Source organism: Ips typographus, linkage group LG2, assembly GCF_016097725.1.
Source record: "Ips typographus isolate SLU linkage group LG2, UJ_Ityp_2.0, whole genome shotgun sequence".
Taxonomy (NCBI): domain Eukaryota; kingdom Metazoa; phylum Arthropoda; class Insecta; order Coleoptera; family Curculionidae; genus Ips; species Ips typographus.
The window spans coordinates 12,369,981-12,394,339 of record NC_138423.1 but is presented as its reverse complement, the minus strand read 5'-3'; the positions used below and the strand labels follow the sequence as shown (position 1 = coordinate 12,394,339).

The 24,359-nt window shown below is 32.8% G+C and overlaps 2 protein-coding genes and 1 long non-coding RNA gene across 5 annotated transcripts in view; 2 read left to right on the top strand and 1 right to left on the bottom strand.

The window, feature by feature from the left end:
* Chsy (Chondroitin sulfate synthase) overlaps positions 1 to 16,369 on the top strand; it is a 39,232-nt gene extending 22,863 nt beyond the window's left edge. For both annotated transcript variants that reach the window (XM_081974105.1, XM_081974106.1), the window contains exons 5-9: positions 7,659 to 7,799; positions 10,497 to 10,677; positions 10,731 to 10,888; positions 14,509 to 14,710; positions 14,763 to 16,369. In XM_081974105.1, coding sequence (XP_081830231.1) covers positions 7,659 to 7,799; positions 10,497 to 10,677; positions 10,731 to 10,888; positions 14,509 to 14,710; positions 14,763 to 15,727 — 1,647 coding nt within the window. In that variant the 3' untranslated portion in view covers positions 15,728 to 16,369. The remainder of the gene's footprint in view (positions 1 to 7,658; positions 7,800 to 10,496; positions 10,678 to 10,730; positions 10,889 to 14,508; positions 14,711 to 14,762) is intronic.
* LOC145725377 (uncharacterized) lies at positions 8,016 to 9,025 on the bottom strand. The gene is made up of 2 exons (XR_014177251.1): positions 8,830 to 9,025; positions 8,016 to 8,790 (listed from the first exon to the last, which is right to left on the bottom strand). It is a non-coding gene; the product is annotated as an uncharacterized LOC145725377 (long non-coding RNA).
* A 2,643-nt stretch (positions 16,370 to 19,012) lies between the features above and the next one.
* Positions 19,013 to 24,359, top strand: part of LOC145725371 (RNA/RNP complex-1-interacting phosphatase) — an 89,374-nt gene continuing 84,027 nt past the window's right edge. The window contains exons 1-2 of one of the 2 annotated variants that reach the window (XM_081974111.1): positions 19,013 to 19,171; positions 21,389 to 21,464. In XM_081974111.1, the coding sequence (XP_081830237.1) occupies positions 19,146 to 19,171; positions 21,389 to 21,464 (102 nt within the window). In that variant the 5' untranslated portion in view covers positions 19,013 to 19,145. The remainder of the gene's footprint in view (positions 19,172 to 21,388; positions 21,465 to 24,359) is intronic. The other variant, XM_081974112.1, reaches the window with a different exon arrangement.

Sequence of the window (24,359 nt, the reverse complement as noted above, 5' to 3'; positions counted from 1 at the left end):
AGCGTAGCTCCGTTACTTAAAGAGATACAAAAAAGTTTAAATATGGAAGATTGTAGGAAATTTCATCGTCTATAAGATTGTATTAAGGTGATTTTGCCCTTAAGGGAATCCCTAAAGAGTTACAACGCACAAAGTAACAGGGTGTACGAAACTGCTTTTTTTAATTTAACTCTATTTCGACTGTGAAATATGCTTATGTTATCACTTTTAATAATGTAATATAGTTAAGATGTGACATTTATTTTTTCTCTCTTTTTTTCAATATTTTTAAATCTTTTTAATGTTCGACAGGGCTATTATTTCATCAATAATGACACCTATTAAGGTCAATTATCAGGTGAGGCCATTATTTTTTATAATGCCCTCTGACCATTTTTTAAATACATATGTACAGAATGAAAGTCGGACATTAAACATTGAAGACACCACAGGCATTATAGGAAATAATGCTATTATTGTCCTTATAATGCCCTTGGTATCTTAATATGGTAATTTTTTAAACTAACAATAATCAAAAATCATCGGATAAAGTCACCGTTGAACTGAGTCAGTCTCAGTCAGCAATGACAAAAATAGCCAGAAAGTAACACATGGTGTGTAAGCATTGACTGTGTTTACTCTGTGAATGTTTATACACTAAAATTGTTCTGAGATTAATTTTAGTTAATATGAATTGGCATATAATCACGTAGTAGATTGTAACCAAGTTTACTGGACATAAACAACATTGTTTACATTGTAATTATTGTTATATAGTCCATTGAAAATCAATTTACACCATTCTGACGGTTTATTTAAGTGGTACCATAGTCAGTGTTATTTTGACTTTGAAAAAACGATTTACTGTCTTTTCAAAATCCAGTTTCATTCATGATACCTTGCTGTTTATAATTTTTGTGAAAAAAACTTACAGACAAGGGCCAGGTGAAAAATATGGTTGAGAAACAACTTTAAGAAAAAAATAAACACAAAAATACTGAAAATGGTAAAATGAGGATGTAGTTTAAAATTTTTTTTTTTGCAATTTGGAAAATGAAACTTCATAGGACAAAAAGTTGTAGATAATCAAAATGACAATTTTTAAGTAGAATTTTTTAGCGGTTTATAAGACGACTGGTTTTCGAGTTATGTACATTTTTCGGGGGTGATACCACAAGAGCTTTAGAATTACTTTGTAAGGAAAACAAGAAAATAAAAATTCTCTGGTTAATTGAAAAGCTCGAGCGGTATTTAATGAGATTATTTCTCGAAATGTCACCAAAATGTCTCATTTCTATAGGTTGAAGTATAATTGGCCATTAACCACATTCAATAAACCAATCATACGTTACTATGATTCTATGACAATATGCCTTATTTTCCACGAATATGTGTCTTGATATTTTTTGTACCTAGAAGTTCTGTAAGTAAGATCATTTTAGTGGTTGTATGTTGTCTCTTATTGAACACCTAAAGAAACATGCTTTTTGCAGATTTTCATGTAAATTAAGTCGGCGTTTTTTCGCAGTTAATCGACTTTTAATTTAAGGTTATGTCAAAAAGTGTTAGATACAAAAGTTTTAGCTTTTTTTAAGTATCAGAAAGAAAATTTTTTTTTTCTTATACATGGGACCCCAACAGCATTTTCCACTTGGCCCTTGAAGTTATTTTTTCCATATTTTTAATATTTCAATTTTGAAACTTGTTTGGCACTTACTTACTTAAATTAGTCAGTGACAAAAAGAAAACTTCTCTACTGACTGTGTTTACTAGGTACGTAAAATTTTGAGTAATATTAAAAAGTGAATGCGAGTAGCATCTGAGTGGCATGATAGCAAATTGCAAACTGCCTAACTTAAAAATGTTCATATTTTAAATTCACGTAGTTAACATGTGCAATATTTGGGAAGTATTTTATAAAAGTCGGGTTGGTTTTGTGAACCGAACATTCTAAAAAACTGACACCTCATTTGACTATGTTTACGTTCTACATTTTTTTAAAATACAGGTACTAATAATAATCATTATTATTATTATTAAGTCTGTTCTGTTGCTTCATGTATGGGTTCACCGTAGAGAGATTTCAAAAAAAAATAGAAGTTTGTCAGTGTAAACTTAGTTAAAGTAGCAAGAGAATGGACATGGCTAAGTAGTATTGAAGTAGTTGACCAAAGTCGTTACAAAAATTACTACATTTACATAGTAATATTTGCAGATGTGCCAGTTGTATTATTGTTTGTTTTTACCAGAATACTTGAAAAAATTATGATTTACTTTGAAAATTGTTAAACACAGTGTATAAAACTAGACTGTAAACCTTACCACAATAATGCATTTATAAATCTGTTAATAGACGACCTTTCCGTATTCAAATATTAAAAACCTGAATAAATCTTCATTTTAACTGATGCGTGACACGCGATAATTTACAGATAATAAGTCCAGTAACAAGGGTAACATCTAAATTGTATTTACCTTGACGAGAAGAATTATCAACCTTTTGTAGGTTATTATCATCATTTTTAAGACCCACGATGCTATTACGTTTAGGTAGTGTAATTAATTTACTGTAGTTGGTACCTGGATTACCTTGACGTACTGAAATAAAAATCGTTTTTAAAGCTCGAATTTCTCTCTTTTTATTAAGTAAAGGTTTAAAAAATGAAAAGTTTGAGGATTTCAAACCAGACGCGACAAAATTTGTTTACGTTCAATTATTCATGAACTTTACAAGTTAAGTTGTTGGTCATTTATGAGTTGATATTATGTATTTTATCAATGTCTAAAAAATGGAAAAAAGATGATGCCAATTGATTTTATTGCGATTCAATTAACTGAATTGTACTGACTGAACCATTAGGAAAACTTTTCTCAGTGAGACTGGAAAACCGCCAATTATCGACTGTTAAAATTACATGAGTGTATTATACATATTTGTATACATGTAGAATATGTAAAGTATAAAATGTTTTATACATAAATATTATACATTTTTTAATATTTTGGTGGTAAGTTAGAATACTCAGTGTTTAAATAGGCATATAAGTTAGTAGGCACAACAGCAAATTAAAAAAACAGTTTTAGAAACAATTAGTTTTGTCCACATTTACCATTCTGAACAAATTATTTTGCCACAGGTTGTGTCGTGGTCAGACATTTACTTATTTATTGAGATATTATTGTCTAGTAATAGGATTAGTCCTGCTGCAGAAATAGTGCCGGTTTGTTAAATATGATTGAACTATTATATAATACTACATTAGAAACAACAACCTAACCCCAACCCGAGGGGTATCCCGCTGGGGCATTATGGGGTACTTTTACTTTTATACGTCAATAGAAAGCTTATTTCATTGGCTATACATTGACATATAAAAGTTTATACAAAGTGTGCAAAATAAGCTAGTTATTGACGATTGAACGAAAGAATGAACCAAAAAAGTCATGAAAAAATTAGTAAATTTGGGCACCCTCTAGCGGCCGAACTGTCTAACCTATCCATTTAAATTGGGAGACTGTTAGAAAGCTCATTGTATTGGCTATCCATTGACGTATAAAACACTTCAAAAACTGGTGCAAATAAACGAGTTATTGAGGATTTAACAAAAGGATGTACGAAAAAAGTCATAAAAAAATAGTAGTATAAAACTCGAGCAAAAATAGTGCAATTAAGCGGGTTTTTGAATATTAAACAAAAGGATACACCAAAAAAAATTGGTCAAAGTTGACGCCCTCTAGTGGCTAAACGGTACCACTAACCAACCGACTTCTCTACGTAAATGGAAAGCTCGTTTCACTGGCTGTCCATCGACATATAAAAGTGTATACAAAGTGTTACAAATACGCGTGTTATTTACGGTTTACAGACAGGGTGCCCCAAAAACGCTTTTTGACTGGTTAGGGCTAATTTGTCCCTGGAAAATTAAGAAAACACGGTCACATGAGCTGCTAGGTCTACTACGATGTAATGCATAGAAATTTCTTGAAAAACCGATTTTGCAAATGTAAATTTTTTGTAAGGGTCAAATTTGCCTGAAAAGTTACCACTATTCCAATGGGTTTTGCGTTATGTTGCCCACTTAGTGTAAGCAAAAATCGACTTTAAGGATTTTATTTCTACAGTTTTGCTACAGCTCTAAATTTGACACTCACTGTGCTAGGTTTGTGCAAATATCAGGGCCGTACTTGACCGCTTTTAAAAAAAAACTCTCAAAGAAGTTAGAGTGGTTACAGTCAATAAAAACGTTTAGTTAGCTTTGGAGCCCTCTGGCGGCCAAACGAAGCACCCTATCAACACAAACGGCCATATTTTTGGAAAGCCCATTATATTTTCTATCCATTGACATATAAAAGTGTTGCAAATAAACGAGTTGTTTGGCAATAAAGACAGTTTTGACTGAATTTGACAGCTACTACTTTAACCTTCGAGTTATTCGATTATTTTGACAGTTACAGGGTGGTTCAATGTATCAATTTAAAGAATAAATTTTTCAAATTAGTGACCTAATACAAACTTACCTTAATTTTGAACAGAGAATCAGACAAAAGGAGTGTATAATTTGAAAAACGTCCTTTTTTAGAACTGACGTCTTGAGCTCTTTTTTTGACCATCCTGTATAATATATTTTATCGTTTTTCTTCACCCACTCTTAGAACAAACCTTGTATAACATGACAAAACACAAAAACCAAGAAAAAAACGTTTCCTGATATGCATAAATTAAAATTATTGTTTTGGAGACTGAAAATAAAAAATAATTTCACATAGAAAGGTCTCGGAAACGGATACAGAAAAGTGTATGACATTAATACACGAAATTTTTCTACAATTTGACGTAGAATCCAAAAATGCAATAACATACAAGGTGTCCCATTTAAACTAAGCAGCAGTTGATATTTACTTCCGGTTAAATTGTTGCACGCATATTTTCTTATTAAAAAAGGTTCTTTTAGACTCTCCAGTCGTGGTAATTCAGAAAATTAGTGGGTATTGTTAGGTTAGGTTAGTTATTGGAAATTATTAATTACTGCACATTACAAGGAACTAGTGGACATTATTGGCATATTAGGAATTAGTGTACAAAACTGTACTCAGCGATTTACCCCACGCCACAACCTTAATCAGACAAAAAGTGACGGTACTGACGTATAATATGTCATACTTGTCATGTTATTCTTAGAAAATATTAAAGCTGGCTAGTAGGCTAGTAGATAACTAATAAACCTTATTAGTTATCTACTAGCCAACCCAGGTCATTATCCCTTCTAATAATCTAAGTATACCTTATCTTAAACATAACGTTACTTTTATGAACTTTTATCAAAATCATTAAAATATGAGCTCTTAACATTTAGCTAAACTGGGATTAGAATGATCGTTATTAGCATTCAAGGAGCGCCCTAATGAGGATTTAAGTACCTTTTAGTCCTATCTGACAGTATAATCTTAGATTAGAAAATAAAAAATAGATTATCAACTTCAAAGTGTGCTGAAACTTTGGAACAAACTGTTTGCAAATCACATCGATTTCGAAAATTAAGGATTATTTTAAGTCAGTTTTAATCCCGTGAGAAAAATTTTGTTTCTGCGATCAAAAAATGTTTAGTAATAATTTACGTTTAGGTTATTATTTTTACTTATGTTTGCCAACTATTTACGACCAGGCCGTAGACGTGGAATTTTAGTTACGTCGTAAAATGCAGGATATTGAAACTTTTTTGAGACCGTAAATAATTTTCTGCCAGTAATAAAACCTTTTAAAAATATACACTTTATTAACGTCTCAAGTATTTGCTGCCAACTTTATTTGAAAAAAATTATTATTATCGCATTTTATTATAGATATTGTAATTAAAACGATTGAGTTTACTGAGTGTATTGAAAGTACTTATTGCAATGTGCAACCGAACCTAAAAGTTTAACAAAGCTATCACTATTTTGTTAATGGAATTACCACTTCATGTTAAATGCAATAATATTTGTATAGGTTTGATTGGCATATTGGAAAATAAATCAGTAATTTGTTTTTCACAGCCTTATGTGAATGTTTGTAATGACGTATTAAAACAGTGATTGTGCCCATATCAGAATCATAACTAAATTAAAATTAAGTCAGTAGACATATCTCATGTTGGACCTACAACATTTGGTGCACCAGGACCACTTTACTCACAAATTTTTAATTATTTCTTTATTCAGATGCAGTAATATCATTCCTGACGTTCTCTTGTTCATATTTTTGTAGTGTTTTCTTATCCGCTCTAGTTTATAGTTCTAATAAAGACTAAATCTAAGACTTGGAGATGCTGAGAACGGGAAACATTTAGCGATTCTGGTTCAGGCATCTTTCTTCCTGGGAAAACAAGTTAACTTGGAATTTCCAGCTTTTGGGCAACGTTTGTACTTTGAAACATTGGTGTTTTCCTTCTCTTATTTATGGACGAAATATTCCTTACTCTTGAGCAATTCTTCTGGTGCTTCTAATTGGATCTTATTATTACTTTTTTATAATATTTTCTTTATCCGGAAAATTAACTGTTGTAAAGAATTTGTTTCTGTACATTCGAGAAGCTTTAAGAGAATTACCGATACATTTTTCTAAAGTTAGGTTAGATCTCCATCATCCAAGAAAGGGACAACTTGCAGTATTTATCCTACGTTTCCTGTAAAACAGCTAATTATATGCATAATCTGAAGAAATATACCTATATGTTTTGATCTTCACAATAATTCTCTACTCAGAACCACTCCTAAATAAGAATTGAACTTATAGACACAAGCTAATGTTTACTTTTACATTACTAAATGTTGATTAGTTGATCTTTTTAAAATAAATATCTTATTGGTTAAACTTTCTTATTTCTTTACGCTAAACATCCATCGTCTTGACAATACTTTTGTGTTATGACAATTTTGTGTTTTCATGTAGAGATTCTTCTGCCCACTATTTCTCTTTTCCATACCTACCTACACATTCTTTAAACAACAACATTCCATTCATTTTTGCTAATAGATAAATGCTTCTATCACTTCTTGTCTTTCTAACTTGACTCCGTCTTTGTTATTGCAAATCTTTCTGTATTTTTTCTTGTTTGTTTCTCAATCCCAGTAGATTTCGACCTCTGTATCTCCTCCTGAAGTTTTTTTGTTCTGTTCTGCTTTTCAACAACTTTCTTTTCTGTAAATGCGTTAAACAGTCAAAATGTTTCTAGTAAATTCAGGAAAGCACATTTTTCAATGCACTCAGTTTCGTTAACTCCTTGATCTTCTGCCTGATGGATATTGAATCCACAATAACTTTCCACTGCCATAAAAGTGACTTTACTAATTACTTCCCTCAACTTCTGATGTTTGCTTTTTTCGGCAATAACACTAATTTTTATCATCTTCCTAGCACAGTTGGAAACAACTGTTTCCACCTGTTCTATAACTGAAATCATCCTATACATATTTCTAAAAATAAAGGTTTTTCTTTTCTCAGACACGGTGTAAGATTCACACAAACCCTCCAACAACACGGTTTACACATTAAAAAAACACAAACTAAATCAAATTACGTAGTCGTCTTCCGTCCGTAACATATTCTTTCAATTGACACCATCCGGACGCTGATGGTGAACAGTGAACTTAAATAGCGTTGGAAAATTGTCCTAAAATTATAATCGTATATATTGTTTCAGATGCAAGTAATCTTTTATCATAACAAAAGCGGCGAGGCGGCTTACACTGGGGAATTGAAGACCAAAGAAGTCCATAAGGCCATAACGTTGCATCCGGTTAAGCAACCCGAATATTTGTATAAATTACACACCTACATACAGGCAAGTATAATTGTTTTAGTGCTAGTTTAGGTTTAGTTAGCTGGTATACTGTGTCTGGGGGGACTTATTACTTAATATTGTTTTAATGGATTATAAAAGACCTTCAGTGATCGATTATTACCCATTAGTTCGGTTTAATTACTAGTACTGGTTTTTTTAACAATGCTATTACTGGGAGCTAAATTTAATCAATAATTATTAAATTGAATGAGCAACTAACAGTAAAATCTGGTTTTATTGTGAGATCTGATTTGGATATTTTCACAATTTTAGTTCAAAACAGTCTAATATTTAGTTGGTGGCCAATATTGAAAGGGCATCTTCACAGAGGTTTAGATCATTGGCGACTGCTTGATATTAAGCAACAGGTTTTTCTTGAACTGCTCTATATGTTTTGAGAAATATCTGTAACTCGAACCGTTTTCAAGATATTCTATTTGGAAGCCACTTCATGGGTTGAACCGCACTGCACTAACCAAGTCTCTAGGCCCAGTAATTCGGAAATGGTTAAAGTTAGCTGCTAAGGTCATAGAAGCTTCTTGGTCGATCAGCGTAACTGGTTACGTGACCGAGTTATGGGACTTAAAATCCAGGCTGGCTGAACCTCACTTGGTGCATCCATCTGCATTTAAGCTCCATTAACAACCACCAACTCTGTTCGCGCCCCTAAGCATATTCCACCCCAGACCATCACTGAACCAGGAGGCATAGGAGACAGTGGGAGTAAAATTAAATTGTTCATATTGTTCTCCTTGGCGGCGATATAACCTTTCCCTGCCGTCGATGGAATTAATACAAAATCGACTTTCATCTGTGAACAAAACATTGGCCCACTGATCATTTTCCCAATTTTCGTGATCCCTAGCAAAGCCTAGTCTGGCCACACGATGACGTCGCTGGAGTAATGGAGCTTTCTTGGTTTTATAGGCCTTCAAACCAACTTCCTTAAGCCTTCTGCTAATGGTCCGAGCACTTGTTCTTCTTCCACGTACTTCTTCCAGTTCGCTTCTTAGTTGCGGTACTGTTTTACGCCTATTCAATAATGTTCGCAAGACTATGAATCTGTCATCTCTAGTCGTGGTTGACCGTTTTCTTCCTTGACCTCGTCTCCTCACATACTCTCCCGTTTGTCTCCAACGTCTTATATTACGATATATCGTAGATTTTGATTTTCCTAACATGTCAGCAACATCGCTGTAACTTGTACCAATTTCAATCAACGCTACAGCCTTCGCCACATCAGTAGAAGCCTGTATATCACGCATGTTGGATTTTTAAGAATCTAAATGATGAATCTTCTTGACTTTCGCTTGACAAGAACCAATGACGTATAGCAAATTTGATTAGGAAACCATGGCAATAACTAAAACAGGTGTGGAAAAATAAAATCAATATCCACATTTTCTTCGAAACCCTGAATTTTCTATAATAATTGAGATATCAGAGGGAATAAAAAAGAGAAATGTTCAGAAAATAACGGGCTACAATTTGATGTTATAAACGGTTTTCAATTCTCAGTTGTTCTCTCCACAGGGTGTCTCAAAGTGCACAGAAAATTCCGACAGATGTATTCATGAAGAATCATGCTACAATTCATAAAAACGATGTTCAAAAATAGAGCGAAGGATTGAAGAGGAAATTGATGTTAAACTAAGTCAAAAACTTTGACCGTTCCTCTAATTTTGCCGGTGTGTGTAGTTTAGTTTGTGTTGTTAAAACCCACAAAACGTGATACCATATTCACCGCCCTTGAACCCACTAGAATATAATCGGCAATCAAATCGAATTGAACATTTCGTCATATAAGTCTGAAATGCCAGCAATTGCACATAATACTTATTGCTGTAAGTAAAAGTCAGCAAAAAGTGGTTTTTACATTTCAGAACCTGATTGAGTAGGAAACGTTTTATAAACTACTTTAATTCCCTGTTAATGGCCGAATTAACCTAAAATAATGCAATATAATACATCTAAAGGAGATCAAAGTGCGAGTCCATTAACAGCCAATATCCTACAACAATTTGCATACGAAATTAACACATATCGAAAACTTCCATAAAGTGTGACGTAGTTAAAATTCACACGTATCCAAAAACAACATTTGAATGTCCAAGATATCAGGTAATTAAAATTGAAATTTGTTTTGTTTGGCAAAAGTTACGTATCAGTAATGTTTGTTTTAATGTTATTGATTGTAAACTATTATAATGATTACAAGGTTCACTATTATGAATGCTATACATTGCACGATCTCATTTGTCTATAATTGAGTTTTGCTGTTATAAGCTGATATACTTTTATAATGTACCGGATTAATAGTTTAAGATTAGATATTATGGCAGAAGCAAACAAAAAATTAAGACTAAATAGCAGAATCTAAAAACAAGAACAATTGGATTCGTATTACTGTATCATTTTTAGTTTCCAAATTCAGTCGACCTTTTGTCTTATTTGATCACTCTTCTTATTAACTTTTACTATTTTTCATACGGGGATATTGGTCTAAATAAATAACTTTAAATTTAGCAGATGATGACACTTTCAAAATGGGGTTTTGCTGAAAGATTCAGGACCTTTGAGTATTTTTTGTTCTCCTCAGGCTAAAATTGAAGTATGATTTTAAAAATACACTGATAACCAAGAATAATGACTTTTTTCTGTATTCAACACAAAATTAATTTTTGTGCATATTTTCAGGGTTTAAAAGTGCAGAAAATCCAGCAACAATCACTAGAAATACATCGAGATATCGCCACATCCATGTTGGAATTAGGTTTTCACCGATCGAGACTCGATAAAGCAGTTCTCGGTAAAAATGTTCCTTTATTCCCAATTAAACGCGGTTCCCAAGGATATTTAGGAGACGCTAGTTTATTGGGTCGGTATAAAAATAATGATTTTTGCAGGAGAAAGTAAATGTTTAAATTCCAGGTAGTCCAGTCAGTATTAATAGATATCAGCCCAATAAGTTATCGGATGTGTTAGAGTGGGAGTTGATATCCAAGACACTTTACACGCACAAAGACTTAAATCCTAGGAAACGTATTGGATCATCCTTGAAGGAGGGTTTAAGTGATGTTACTAGAGAGGTAAGTTGTAAATAGTAACTATCTTACTCAATGACTGTGAGAATATAAATCAATTTTTGAGATAAAAGTGATGCGTAAGACCTTGTATCGATTTTATGATTAAGCAACTGTAGTATTGTAGCCAAAGTTCTAAGAATAATTTTATAATCAAAATAAACTTACTTCGGAATATGTAATCTTTTCAGTGTTTACAGAATTTAAGCGAAATTTACGAGATAAACGATGTTTATTAAACGTGTAAGCTGCCTCACTCAAACTGGAATTTTAGAAACATTATTATCAAATAGTGTACTTCCATATCCGGAGTATTAAGCATTTGTCTAAAGAACTGGTACAGTAACATTGTATACATTACCAGTTCCAAATAGTATTAATCACAATTTTGTTTCTTTTAATAAACAAGTTTTTCGGTCAAAGTTTAAATTGTTGTATTCACAACTTTATCATAAATTTGGCCTATAAAAATATACACACCAACACCAACACTGAACTACAAATACGCAAAAGCATCACAGAAGAAAATTCTTCTCATATCTAAGAAACCTACTTTAAATTTTTAGATCATTAATTGAGTGCATGTTCCCATACGTATATGTCATATGTGGTGTAAATAAATTAGTTAACAATCCAATTAAGTGCAGGAAGGTGACCAAAAAAAGATAGTTTATTTTATTCGCGTTTCTATGATGGTGCTAAATACGTAAACGACCCTTAACAGGATGAGACTAAAACTTTTTCAGATTAATTACTATACAAGTTGGTCCAGTTTTAAATGTCAATAATTTAGCATTCGATAGCCCATCAGGAAATAAGTTGACATGCATTATGTCATTTTCGTGAAGAACGCTTCCTAACGAAGATACAATCCTTCAAATTTCAGTTTAAAAATTGTTTTTTTGCTATTGGAGACCGTTGGAGCAATTTTGATCAAATTTGATTTTAATAATCGATTGATTTAAATTTTCATTTTCTGCTCTATTCTCTCTGGATATTATAAAAAAACTAAAAATAGTTAAAAAACAGGATTTTTGGACTAATTTTTACTGGTGTTCAATTTTTTACACAATAAGTAGTGTAAAACTGAACATTCAAGACTTGTAACTTGTTATTTAGTACTAGTAATAATATTAAAATTCATTTTTCCAGTCTGCAATCCATTGTCGAGTGTCTGAAACTGGATTTCAAGCACTAAAAATAGTCGAAAAGTAGACTTTCAAGACTAGAAGTCACTAAGACTAAAGAGAGAGTCCAAAAAACTATTTTCAGTACTTTAATTGGTGTTCAACTCAATTTCTGGACTAAAACAAGTTTAGAATAGAATTAAATACTGGTAACAGTCCAAATTAAATTTTCGGACTAATTAAATTCTAAAAATTGTGTTCAATACTATCATTTAGTGCCAACATTTTTTACTTTTATTACTAAAAAATCTGAAACTTGATTTTTACTATTATAAATAGTCTTAAACTCTATTTTTCTGCCTTAAAGCTTAAAATGATGGAATTTTTAATACTGATGTGTCTAGAAGTCAATTTAATAGTGACGAAGCTTGAAATTGCATTATTTAGCCTAGGAAAAATGTAAATAAAATAGTTTTACAATGTAAAAAATATCTGCTATGTCAAAAACTTGGTGAAGATAGTCTTGAAACTCGATTTTGCAAGCTGAAATCAGTTTTAAAGTACTAAAAATAGTACAGAGGTTTAAGAAAATTAAAAGCAAAGTAAAAAAAGTGAAAATATAGTCTCTAAGTCAATTTTCATGTACCTAATGTCTAATATTCTGTATTTAAAAGTATCATTTTAAGACTAAATATTGAAATTGGTATTCAATACTAAATTTTCAATACTAAAGTTTTTCAACTTGTTTGAAAACTATGACAACTGACTACAAAAACAGTTTTTAAGCCTCTTTTTAAGACAATTTTCACAATTTTTAAGTTAATTTTCAATACTAGTCTTTCAATTTGTCTGAAAACTATGAAAACTGGTTACAAAGACAATTTTTGAAAAAAACATGTTCGTGCACTTCAAAATTGCCAGTTAACGGCAATTATGCCTATAAAGATGAATTTACATTAAAACACGGTCCTAAACGAGATTTACAGTTATAACAAACAGGGATGAGTAGTAAAATTAAACCTTATTGACATCTATTTAAATTGTCCATACTCTGTTTCTGACAAACCTATCAAATAACATACTTTTTTAAGGGGTTTTACTAGTGTAACAAATAATGGTGAAAAAGTAAAATGAACCTTTGTGACATTCATTTAATAAAATTTAAAAAGTCAGTATTCTGTCTGCTTATGTGTGTCAACTTTCACAATAAAACCTTAACTTGCAATTAACTTTTCGAACTGCCTTAAGGCTCAATTGTGTATAAATTCAGTTAACTGTAGAACTTCAAGAACAATGACCTTCAACGGGTTTATAACTTAATTTCCATTCCCAATAAGGAAAGTCAGTTTTATAGAGCTCTTTTAAATTTAACTAAAACCTCTTTGGGCACCTCAAAATTGACAGTTAAATTTTACAAAAATCATGCCAGTAGGGGTGAATTTACGTTAAAACGAATCACAGTCTTAACGAGATTTACAGTTGTAACAAACAGTGATGAGAAGCAAAATTAAACCTTATTGACATCTATTTAAATTATTGACATTTATTTGTACTCTATGGTCAAACCCTAACTTGCAGTTAACTCCTGAATCTGTGTTATGACTCAATTGTGTTCAGTTAAATCTCTAAAACTTTAGTATAACTGAAACTTGTAAAAGTGACCTTTAACGGGTTTCTTTTAGGGAACTATTCATCGTAAAGGTTGCAGCAAAAAAGTTTATAACCAAAAAAGTCAAGAGAAGCATAAATATAGAATGTTTTTGAAATCCAGCGTTGCTACCTCTACATAAAATCAGTGGCAACAACGGGTTTTTGTTGGACAACCCAGATTTGTCGTTTTCGAGACATTTACAATTAAACATTGAAATTTTCAACATTTGGAAGGCTGAAGCAGCCACATGGTTGATGTTAGGATAAAACGGTTTGCATGTTGCTGTCTTACTTTTCTGATATCAATATTATGACCGCATTTTCAAAATTTTGAAAAAATAAGATTTTTAAAATTTCTTGTTTTTTTGAAAAGTAAGATAGGAACATGCAAACCTTTTTTCCTAATATCAACTGTTTGTCTGCCTTCTAAATGTTGAAAATTTCAATGTTTAATTTAAAATATCTTGTAAACGACAAAATTGTGTGTGGAAAAAAGTGGAAACTCTTTGGAACAAAAAAGTAGCAGAATTCAAAAATATTATCAGTTACGCTGCCGAACAAAAGCCGTTGTTGTCACTGATTTCATGTAGATTTAGCAATGCTGGATTCACAAAAATATTATATGGTATGTATTTCAATGGGTTTTAAAGGGCTCTGATGGGCTCTTTTATATATTTTTTTTTTGCCGCAAAGCTCTACGATGTAAAGTTTTCCAAATACAGGACCTCTCATTCTCAGGTACCAATATCATTTTAAACTGGACACCCAGTATTGTAGTTTAAGGTTAATTCCTCACATAATATCATTTTACCGTATTTCTTCCTTAATTTGTCTTCCTAACGTTTTCAGTTAATGGAGTTGATTAATCAGTATTCGAAACAACGTGGACGAGTAATCGATTTCCGGGAAATCCTTTACGGATACTGGCGCTTGGATCCCTTACATGGCGTCGACTTAATCCTAGATTTGCTGCTAATGTACAAAAAATATCGAGGACAGAAGATGAGTGTTCAAGTACGAAGACACGCCTACTTACAGCAAACGTTTACCGGTAATTATTGCATCCCTGTTAAATTCCCTATAGGAAAGAAATTGTTTTGCAGGAATATTTATTAGAGAAATTCCTTCCAACATGGACGTGAAACAACAAGACGACAACCTTCTAAACAAGGTGATTAATAAAATAAGCAACAATTTGCCGCCCATTTTGCCATTCGCTCGTGATACCAGCGACACAACTGTGATAAACTTCCTACTGCCACTTAGCGGACGACACAGCACGTTTGCCAGATTCCTGGCAATGTACGAGGATGTGTGTATTAGAAATTGGGAGTCGACGCGACTCCATGTGATATTATATAAAGACCACGACCATCCTAGCGATTATCAGGCCACTTTAAAACTTATCGCTAATACAAACTTAAAAATTAGTAAAGGTGTTTACAGAAAACACCATCAAATCGTTGTGATTCCCAGTGCTCAAGATGAAAAGTTTTCACGTGCCAGTGCCTTACAAAAGGCTGTGAACTTACTTCCAAGAACTGAACTTCTTCTTTTCATTGATGTTGATATAGTGTTTGATAATTCGTTTTTGCATCGAGTGCGTAGAAACACGGTGTTAGGTAAAAGTGTCTATTTCCCAATTTTGTATAGTTTGTACAGTCCTAAGTTGTTAGATATCGGTTTGCAAACTTATGCAAACACTAGTTTTTCGTATTTTACTGGAAATCAAACTGACGGAGATCGAGGTTTTTGGAGGCAGTTTGGTTTCGGTATAGCGTCCATGTATAAAATGGATTACGAAAGTCTTGGTGGATACAACGTGAAGATCACAGGGTGGGGTACTGAAGACGTATCATTTTTCGATAATATTGTAGCCAAACACAGTCATAAAATAGTGAGAAGTGTGGATCCCGGACTGATTCATGTGTTCCACGAAGTGAAATGTGACTCAATCGACTTGGACGCAGAGCAAAAGTCTATGTGTTTAGGTACCAAGGCGTCTACTTTAGGTTCGTTAAATACGTTGCAAAGGTTGTTTGAAAAGTACAGAAAACTGTTTCGGTAGCACTTAAAATGTGGTAAACTGTTATCTAAATTTAGTGAAATTACGTTAGGATTCGTTGGTGCGACAGCACTGAGTTCCTAAAACGATCAGGTTGATGATCCTTGAAAAAAAGAACTTAAAATTGTCTTTTATTTATTTCTACACAGTTTATACAGGATGAATACAAATTCAATGTGTGAGTCAATAGATATTAGAGAGTAAATTTTGTACACATTTTAAAGATATAGAAACCCATCAATAGGATCAGTTTCTATGTATAAAGTGCTCATACAAATTTTGATTACGACTGGCAGCCATTAGTACTATTTTATTAAAGAAAATAATGTTTTATACATAGTTCCTAATTATAGGTCATATAGATGTTAAAAGGACAATAAAACTTTGGCGGTTGTAGTCCTAAATACCTTTGATACTCATTACTAAAGTTTTAAATTTGTTATTTATAAATTTAATGGGTGTTTTATGAATAATTATTGCATTAAATCAAATTTTAATTATAAACCGTTTTGTTAGCAAATTGGACTTTTCTAACTGTTTTCTTTCTACTGTAGTTTAAGAGCGACGCAATTTAAACTTGTCTGTTATTTAATTTTTAGTTAGGTATCCAATTATTTTAATATAACTTCTTGAACATATGAAAAATACATTATTTCGTAATATAACCCAGTGGTTTTTGACCTCTAAAAGTTGCTGTGGAGAAGTGTTATTAGATTTGTTCTAGGTCCAATATTAACGATACAAAAAAATTGGATGGAAAATCACAAATTTCACTTTTTTCAAAATAGCTAAAATCCCAAAAAAATCGACGTTTTCTAAATGTCCTTTAGTTAAGGTCATAAATACGCAACTTTTCCCCCATTTTAACCAAATCTGTATCCTTAATCTCTCTCTCCAATGGCGCTACAGCCCAAATTGAGCCTTGGCCTCCTTTATCTTCCGCTTCCAACACTGTCGATCCAACGCCGCTCACCTCCAAGTTCTGACACCTATCAAGTTTTGCGCGTCTTCTGTCACCCCAGCCTCCCATCTTTTCCGTGGTCTCCCTTTTGGTCTTCTGCCCTGCATCCTACTATTCCGAGGGCCCATTTTGGTAGCCTGTTATCCGGCATTCTTACTACGTGGCCTGCCCATCGTAGCCTCTGTAGTCTGACGAATTCTGAGATAGGTGCCTCCTTGAAAAGTTGGTAGATTTCATGATTATATCTTCTTCTCCATATCTCATTTTCATTTAGTGGCCCGAAGATCCGTCTTAGTATTCTTCTTTCAAACACCTCCAGTTTATTCTGTGAGTTCTTTGTCATGACCCATGCCTCGCATCCATAGCATAGTATCGGCCTGATGATGATTTTGTATATCCTGATTTTTGATTTTCTGTGTATGATGGGTAAACATCATATTGGTCATGAAATACAAATAGGAAGTGACAACTAGACCTGCGAAATTGGACGACGTATAAACGACCAGGCGTGGGCCAGTTGGAAAACTGAGTCCTCAAAGCAGAAATCCCAGTTTGTCTGAAACGGAAAGTCTTTGAGCAGTGTATACTCCCAGTTATGACGTATGGTGCTGAAACACTAACACTCACACAAAAATCTGCTGAAAAGCTCCGAGTTGCCCAAAGAGCTATGATGCGTTCCATGCTGGGAGTAAGCCTAAGAGACCGAATACCAAATGAAATAATACGATAAAGAACGAAAGTCGTAGACGTAGTTGAAAGAATAGCTACTATGAAGTGGGCTTGGGCAGGTCACTTAGCAAGAACAAGAGACGGGAGATGGACAAAAAGAGTGATTGAGTGGCGTCCCCTACACGAGGCGTTAAGAAGTCGAAGAAGACCTCCAACTCGTTGGACAGATGATCTAAGAAGAGTAGAGAGTAACTGGTTAAGCGCAGCACACGACCGCACTAGATGGAAAATGTTAAGGGAATGTCCAGCATTGGACAAGATTGGCTGTGTGATGATGAAGATGATGACCCAGGTTGAGCTGATGGACAGAAATATCACATGATGGATATTTTTATGTACACATACGAACTTTGAATTCTGTTGTTAAAAGTACACAAAATAATGCGCAAAATAGATACTTTGCATTAAAGCAAAAGCATTATAATAAGGTCTGTGATAAGGTGTTCAACCAATATTTATTAAAGTTCTTTACTTTTACGATTTTACATCTCGTTCTACAGCTATTGCGTCATTTATAGAACGGGATACACAATAATTAATAAGTAGAGTAAACATTCATTTTCAACATATAAAAAGTATAAACAGAAATTTGGCATAAATCTCGAAAAAACGTAATATAGATGCATTTTGCGCTAAATTGACTAATGTTTAGTGGACACTTTGTCTAGTGTCCTAAACATTAACATTCCTAAGCAAATAAATACCTTCTGAGGCTTTTAAGGAGAAAATGTCACTTAAAAGGTTTTGGTATAGAAATTTTTCCTTTTAGACTTTTGTTGAATTCTGTTGTTGGCTGAAAAAGAGAACAAAATACAGAAGGTTGAAATTGTTTTTCAGTCATTCACAGGTCTTGTCCCTACTTACCAATATAATAAGAATAACTAAAGGTATGAGATATTTAATTAGACCAAAAATAAACCGAATTTCTTTAGGTTTAAACAAAGTAGTTGAATTACTCTGAAAGCAATTTAATTACATTAAAGTAGTTCAACTGTATCAAATTTGAGCTTCAGACACCGACATCAGTTTTTGCCTATCTCTATTAATGAGAGCACTTCCCATTTAAATACGTCCAATTTGGCCCACTTTGTACAAAAAATCTATGTTGCTACGCACATAGAAGAATAGGTTGTTCACAAAAAGAGGGTGCATTCAAGTTTTTTAATAATGTTAGGGTTACCAGATTGTGTTTTTTTCTTGTAATTTTGGGAAAAAAGGAAAGCTATGATGAATTTTTGGGAAAAACGATAACCAGGGAAAATCATTGGGAAAAAATATATTTGCAGAAAACTTGAAGAGAATATTGAAAAGAGTCCTATTCGCTTATTTTATGAAAAAGAAAGCAATCGAAATTCGAGGTAAAACCTAAACCTAAATTAGGTAGTAGAATTTGTAGTAATATGTACTAAAGTGTAAAATATTTAATAAATAAAGTACAATACCGATATTTGGTGCTTTATTTATTCATTCATTTTAGGGAAAATGTAATGTCGTCTGGGAATATTTTGAAATAGCCATCTGGCAACCCTGTATAGAATGTCGCCACCTAGTATCCAATTCATTAACTCTCACTAGGTGCCTGTATTTTTATTCTTGTGTCTCACGATCACGCTGTAGTGTTAATTAATGTAATTTTTTGATAAACTTTGAAGTTAACCTCTCGTTAATAAATAAATTATTTGGAATATCCGTGTTAACAATAAGTGCGCGTGTGCAAATACAACTCAAACAATGGGCAAAAAAGGTATCCCAGATCGGTAAGTGCTCTATAATTTGTAAATCTTTAATATGCACATCCCTAACCTCAGTGTTGTTTTTGTTTTCAATTGTATCATACCAACTCTACTACAGGACCATATGCTTGCTTACCCTATTGCGACGTTGCCACGTTTGGCTAAAATTCAACTTGTCCTAGCATTCTTAATTATTATTATTTTTTAATGGTAAGTCTAGATGTGCAGCACTTGCGTAAATCACCACACTGTTAGTAGTTAGTGATTGGTCAAAAAATGCAGCAAGTTAAGAGCAGTTAGGTATTTTTTACCAATCACAAGCTACCAATAGTCTGTGACGTGATTTAACTAAAAACTGTCATACGACGAACGACGGTTTCTGAGATATGGCTGAGGAACAGTCTTATTTGGTCATTAGGTAGGATAGTTGAGGATATAGGAAACAATAGGGTGTTTAAAAGTGGAATTATATCCCAAAAACCCCCTTTTGATAATGGTCCAAAATTTTTTCATGGTTCAAAAGTTTCATGCACAATTTATATGTCGATGGTTGGAAAACTTTAGTGAGTTAGGTGGAGATTTTTTTCTTGCTTCATTACAACTTTAATAGTTTTACATAATTTTCGAGTAATTGTCAGTTAAGACTTGAAGGTTTTCTGAAACCAGGACCATTTATACCTTAATAGTTGTACAACTGGTCAAGTATCTAAAATATTAAAAGTTGTCTCAACGAAAAGTTTTCCGACTCATTTGCTTTGAGTGTATGTTTTCTTCTACTATGGTTGGTTGTAACCAACGTTTTTTAGTTCATATCGGTCCACTTTAGACTTTTAATATCTCTAGAAATCGGTTAGTTAGAATTGCAAGTCACTTTGATACCTCCACTAAATGTCTATGCAAACTTTGCCTAGAAAAAAAGTTTGCGCCTAAAACTAAGAACAATTTGGTAGAATTGGCATCACTGGTTCGATATGGTTAAGAGCGAAAAAGAGATCTACTTATAGGATAGTTTACTTGAACACCGGCAGGTTGCGCTACATTCGGATGCAGAAAAATTAACTGAGTGTTGTCTAAATTCAATAGCACATTGTAAGATGGCGCTTTGTTGTGATTTTGCAGAAAACTGTCGCGTAGACTGGAAGGAAGAACACTGTTTATTCCACTTATCGTTAAACTCTTAATGCAGGTATCTACCAATAGGGGGCATCAGTTTCCCCTTGACTGTAAAAAGAAAAAAAAATTTTTCGATGCAGAGTGCTAAGGAAAAATTTCAGTAGGCCATTTTGTAAACTTATGTCATTTTGGAATTATTTAAAACCATACTTGTTAGAAAAGTTACTATAGCCAAAATCAAAGTAAATTGGTATTACGACACGTACCTACGTAACAACGTAACAGAAAGGTATTGTGAATATGACGTTTGCTGACTTATTGGTCACTTTCTATTTACAATGTTACGTCATTCTCATTTACTCTAGTTCTTGCCATATAATTGCAAGTTTCTAATCTCATTTGCTAGCAAAAAAACTTACTTCTCTTGTTTTAAAATTAATAATTTCGAATTTAAAACAAGAGAATTAAAAATAACCACATTTTAAAAATTTTGCAATAAATTTTGTAAACTGTCTTTAATCGCCAAACTGGCGAAAATATCTAGAGATATTGACCTAAACTCGATTAAGGTAAAATACAAAAAAATATAACGACAAATGGCGTTAGACCAAATTTTATTTAGGCCATCAGAAAGAGAAAGAATACCTTTTAATCCTCAAAAAAATTAGTAAAATCGTGTGAATCACTTTGAAGAAACAGCCGCTCAAAAAAGACATTTTGCTGTCCCATTATTTTTGACGAGCAGTTTAGTTTTTGTGATGGAATTTAATCAGTGACAGTCTTGATTTTCATTACTTTTAGTTTCTTTTAGGTGTTTACCATTCTTGACTATTTGACAATCACTTTGTCTTCGCAAGGTTTTCATCTTTTAATTTGGATTTATTTACCCGATTTAGATACAATAATGATATTAGTGAATCTATCTCAAAATAATAAATATTCTACAAAATATAGTAAAAAATTGATTTTGTCTGATTGCTTCTCAATCGTGTTGGACTTGAAACAATTGTCTGCATTCCAAGCTAAACTGTGTCAGAATTGATTTGACTGCCTCAAATTCAAAACCGATCAATCAATAGTTTTCTAACTTTAAGGATGCTTTGTAGATTTCAACTTTGTATGTTCTAGGTGGTTAGACTATACTCCGGTAGGCACACGTATCTCTGGGACCAACATAGTAGCCTTCAAAGTGCCTTTGAAAATGGTAAGTCACTTAAAGTTAGTAACAAAAATGTTTTACAATTATTTTGGACGTGCGATTCACAACGGTTCATCCTTCGAAGTATACAATTTATATAATTCTGAAACTTGACGCCTCTTAATATCAATTTCCCAGATGCGGGCCTATAAATTGTCAGGTCTTGTTTCCATGCATTATTTCAGTATCATGCCTCCCTTTAATTAGCTGTCTCTTTTATGGCCGATCTTTTATGTGGCCCAGTCGCACAGGACGCATTGTACAAAGGTTTCCCATAGAGGTAAATATAGCTTACCGAAATTTTATACCCATCCACAAAAAAAACTCTTCAAACAAATTAGAACTTATATTTGTGTAATTTCTATTGGGTGGTGACAGGTGCAAATTAAACAACCTTAAGAAAGTGGTTTCAGCAATTGATAAGAACATTCTTGAGTCGGTTTATCATTGCAATAACTTGTTGATATCTAAGGCCAAAGGCCAACCATCCTGCATGGTTGCAGATTTTTATTGAAGGAAGACATTCGAAGAATGTGGACGCGCCGCCCCTGGTCGGTTACCTACCTGAGATCGCATGGGTGGCAATAATGCACTGGCGGCCTTTTTGTTTTCGAGAAATCTCGAGGACCTAACTAAACGGTAATGTTTTAATTTTTTATTGTCACCCCCAAATCGGGTGCCAGACGAAGGGGCGATATTTCACGCTTGTCATTGTGCAAGGTAGTTAACATACGACAAGAACGAGTCGAAAAGTCATTTTTTTCCCACATTTTTTTTTACTCGCTTTTTGCTTAAGTTGTTGGGAATTTTTCACAACGGGCCCGTTGATGTGTGGTTCATGTAAGATTAGAGATTTATATGGGGAGAGTTTAGATTAGTAGTGACCAAAGAGTTGAGACTTTTATTTGGGACTTCAAATGTTGCCCATACTTATTTGAACTAAATTGTTGAGTCTAATGAAAACGTTACCATTGCTGCTGTACTTTTGAATGTTACTTATTTTGTGAATCTAATCCCATAATTTTATTATTTTCTTAAATTTTTCTATAAAACTGATAATTTTGAAGGACTTCTCTGAGGATGAAGAGTTCGTAGATATAGTGTAAGTGCTAAGAAGGTGGTCATTTTATCTCTTACCTACAAGATTTCTTTCAGCTCTCTATCAGTGGTTGTTAATTATTTTATAATATTAAGTATAGAATGTTTTATAAATGAATATTATACCTACATTTTCGAATATTATGGCGCAACGTTGGAATTATTAGACACAATACCAGACTAATTTTAGAAAGGCATAAACAATAAAACCATCGATTTCACAAACTGAAACATTTATTTTCAGTTTAATCACAAATATCCAAAACAAAACTAAAACAACATTTTTTAAATCATACATAAAAAAATAAGAAAAAACAAAGAATAAAATATATAGTCAAAATATTTATATACAGGGTAATTCAAATTCGACCCTCACCATTGGGATCTCGGAAACTATAAGAGATACGAGAAAGTTTAAATTGGGGCAAAGTTGCGCAATTTAAAGCTCAACCAAATGCTGTTTTAAAAATTTTGATTTTCCGAGTACTTCCGAAGATATCCGAAAAAAACTGAAAATTTGATTTTTTGTTTTTATTTATTTCTAATCTTATTTGAAGAGATATTCCAAAACTAAAAGCACCTTTTCATTGCCACTTTTTCCTAGCTATTCGATGATGGATTCAAATTTGCCACACGACGTTTCGTTTTTTGGCAGCCATCATCAACTTTCTTTTTTCTTATGGGCGCCATATTGGATTTTTAGCCCACCAAATAGTACGTTTTATTCTGATTTTAGTGATGTATAATAACTTATGATTTGCTTCATAAATAACAAAATGATTCAATAAAAACTATTTTTACTTTAGTTATTGGCTTTGAGTTAATGGGCCGTTTTAAAAAATGTCATTATTTGACAGTACTTGTCAAACACGATAATTCGGACGATCATTAGAGCTTTTAGAGATTTTATCTTTGTTACCTTTGAGTGAATGAGACCTTTTATGAAGATTACTTGGTAGTACTTGTCACACGCAATTGGCCTGAACATACTTAGTCACAAAGGTGTACACGTGACTTAAACCGGTTTATTCACTCGAAGAGCTTAGGCCACTCGCTACGCTTGTGGACCTAGTTGTTCTTTTCGTGAATAAAAAATGGTTTAAGTCACTTGCTGTATAAATAACTATTAAATCACTCTGAATGACATTCGCTTATTTACAGATGTAAACAAACAAACATCAATGTTACATCTACGGGGCGCGGTGCAAATAATAGAACTGTAATTTTAGTTTTTTTTTTTAATATAAAAAGTCGAAATTTAATAAAATACTGTATAAGACACGTGACTTAAACCGGTTTATTCACTCGAATAAATATGAATGAATAAAAAATGGTTTGTCACTTACTGTATAAATAACTACAAACTTGCACTTAACATTATAAAAAATTTAAATTTGGCAAAAAATGAAGTTCCTAAAATGATGATCTTTCTCTTGGAAACATAAATAAGCCTTTTAAGTTAGAGATAATGCTAACAAATCTCTTTTTCTGATTAACCTAAATAGTTCAGCAATGCTTGTATAATAATAACATTTTCTGCGGGGGTTTCTTTTCTAGATACATTTTTAACTATGATTGACGCTCTAATGATCGTCCGAATTATCGTGTTTGACAAGTACTGTCAAATAATGACATTTTTTAAAACGGCCCATTAACTCAAAGCCAATAACTAAAGTAAAAATAGTTTTTATTGAATTATTTTGTTATTTATGAAGCAAATCATAAGTTATGATGCATCACTAAAATCAGAATAAAACGTACTATTTGGTGGGCTAAAAATCCAATATGGCGCCCATAAGAAAA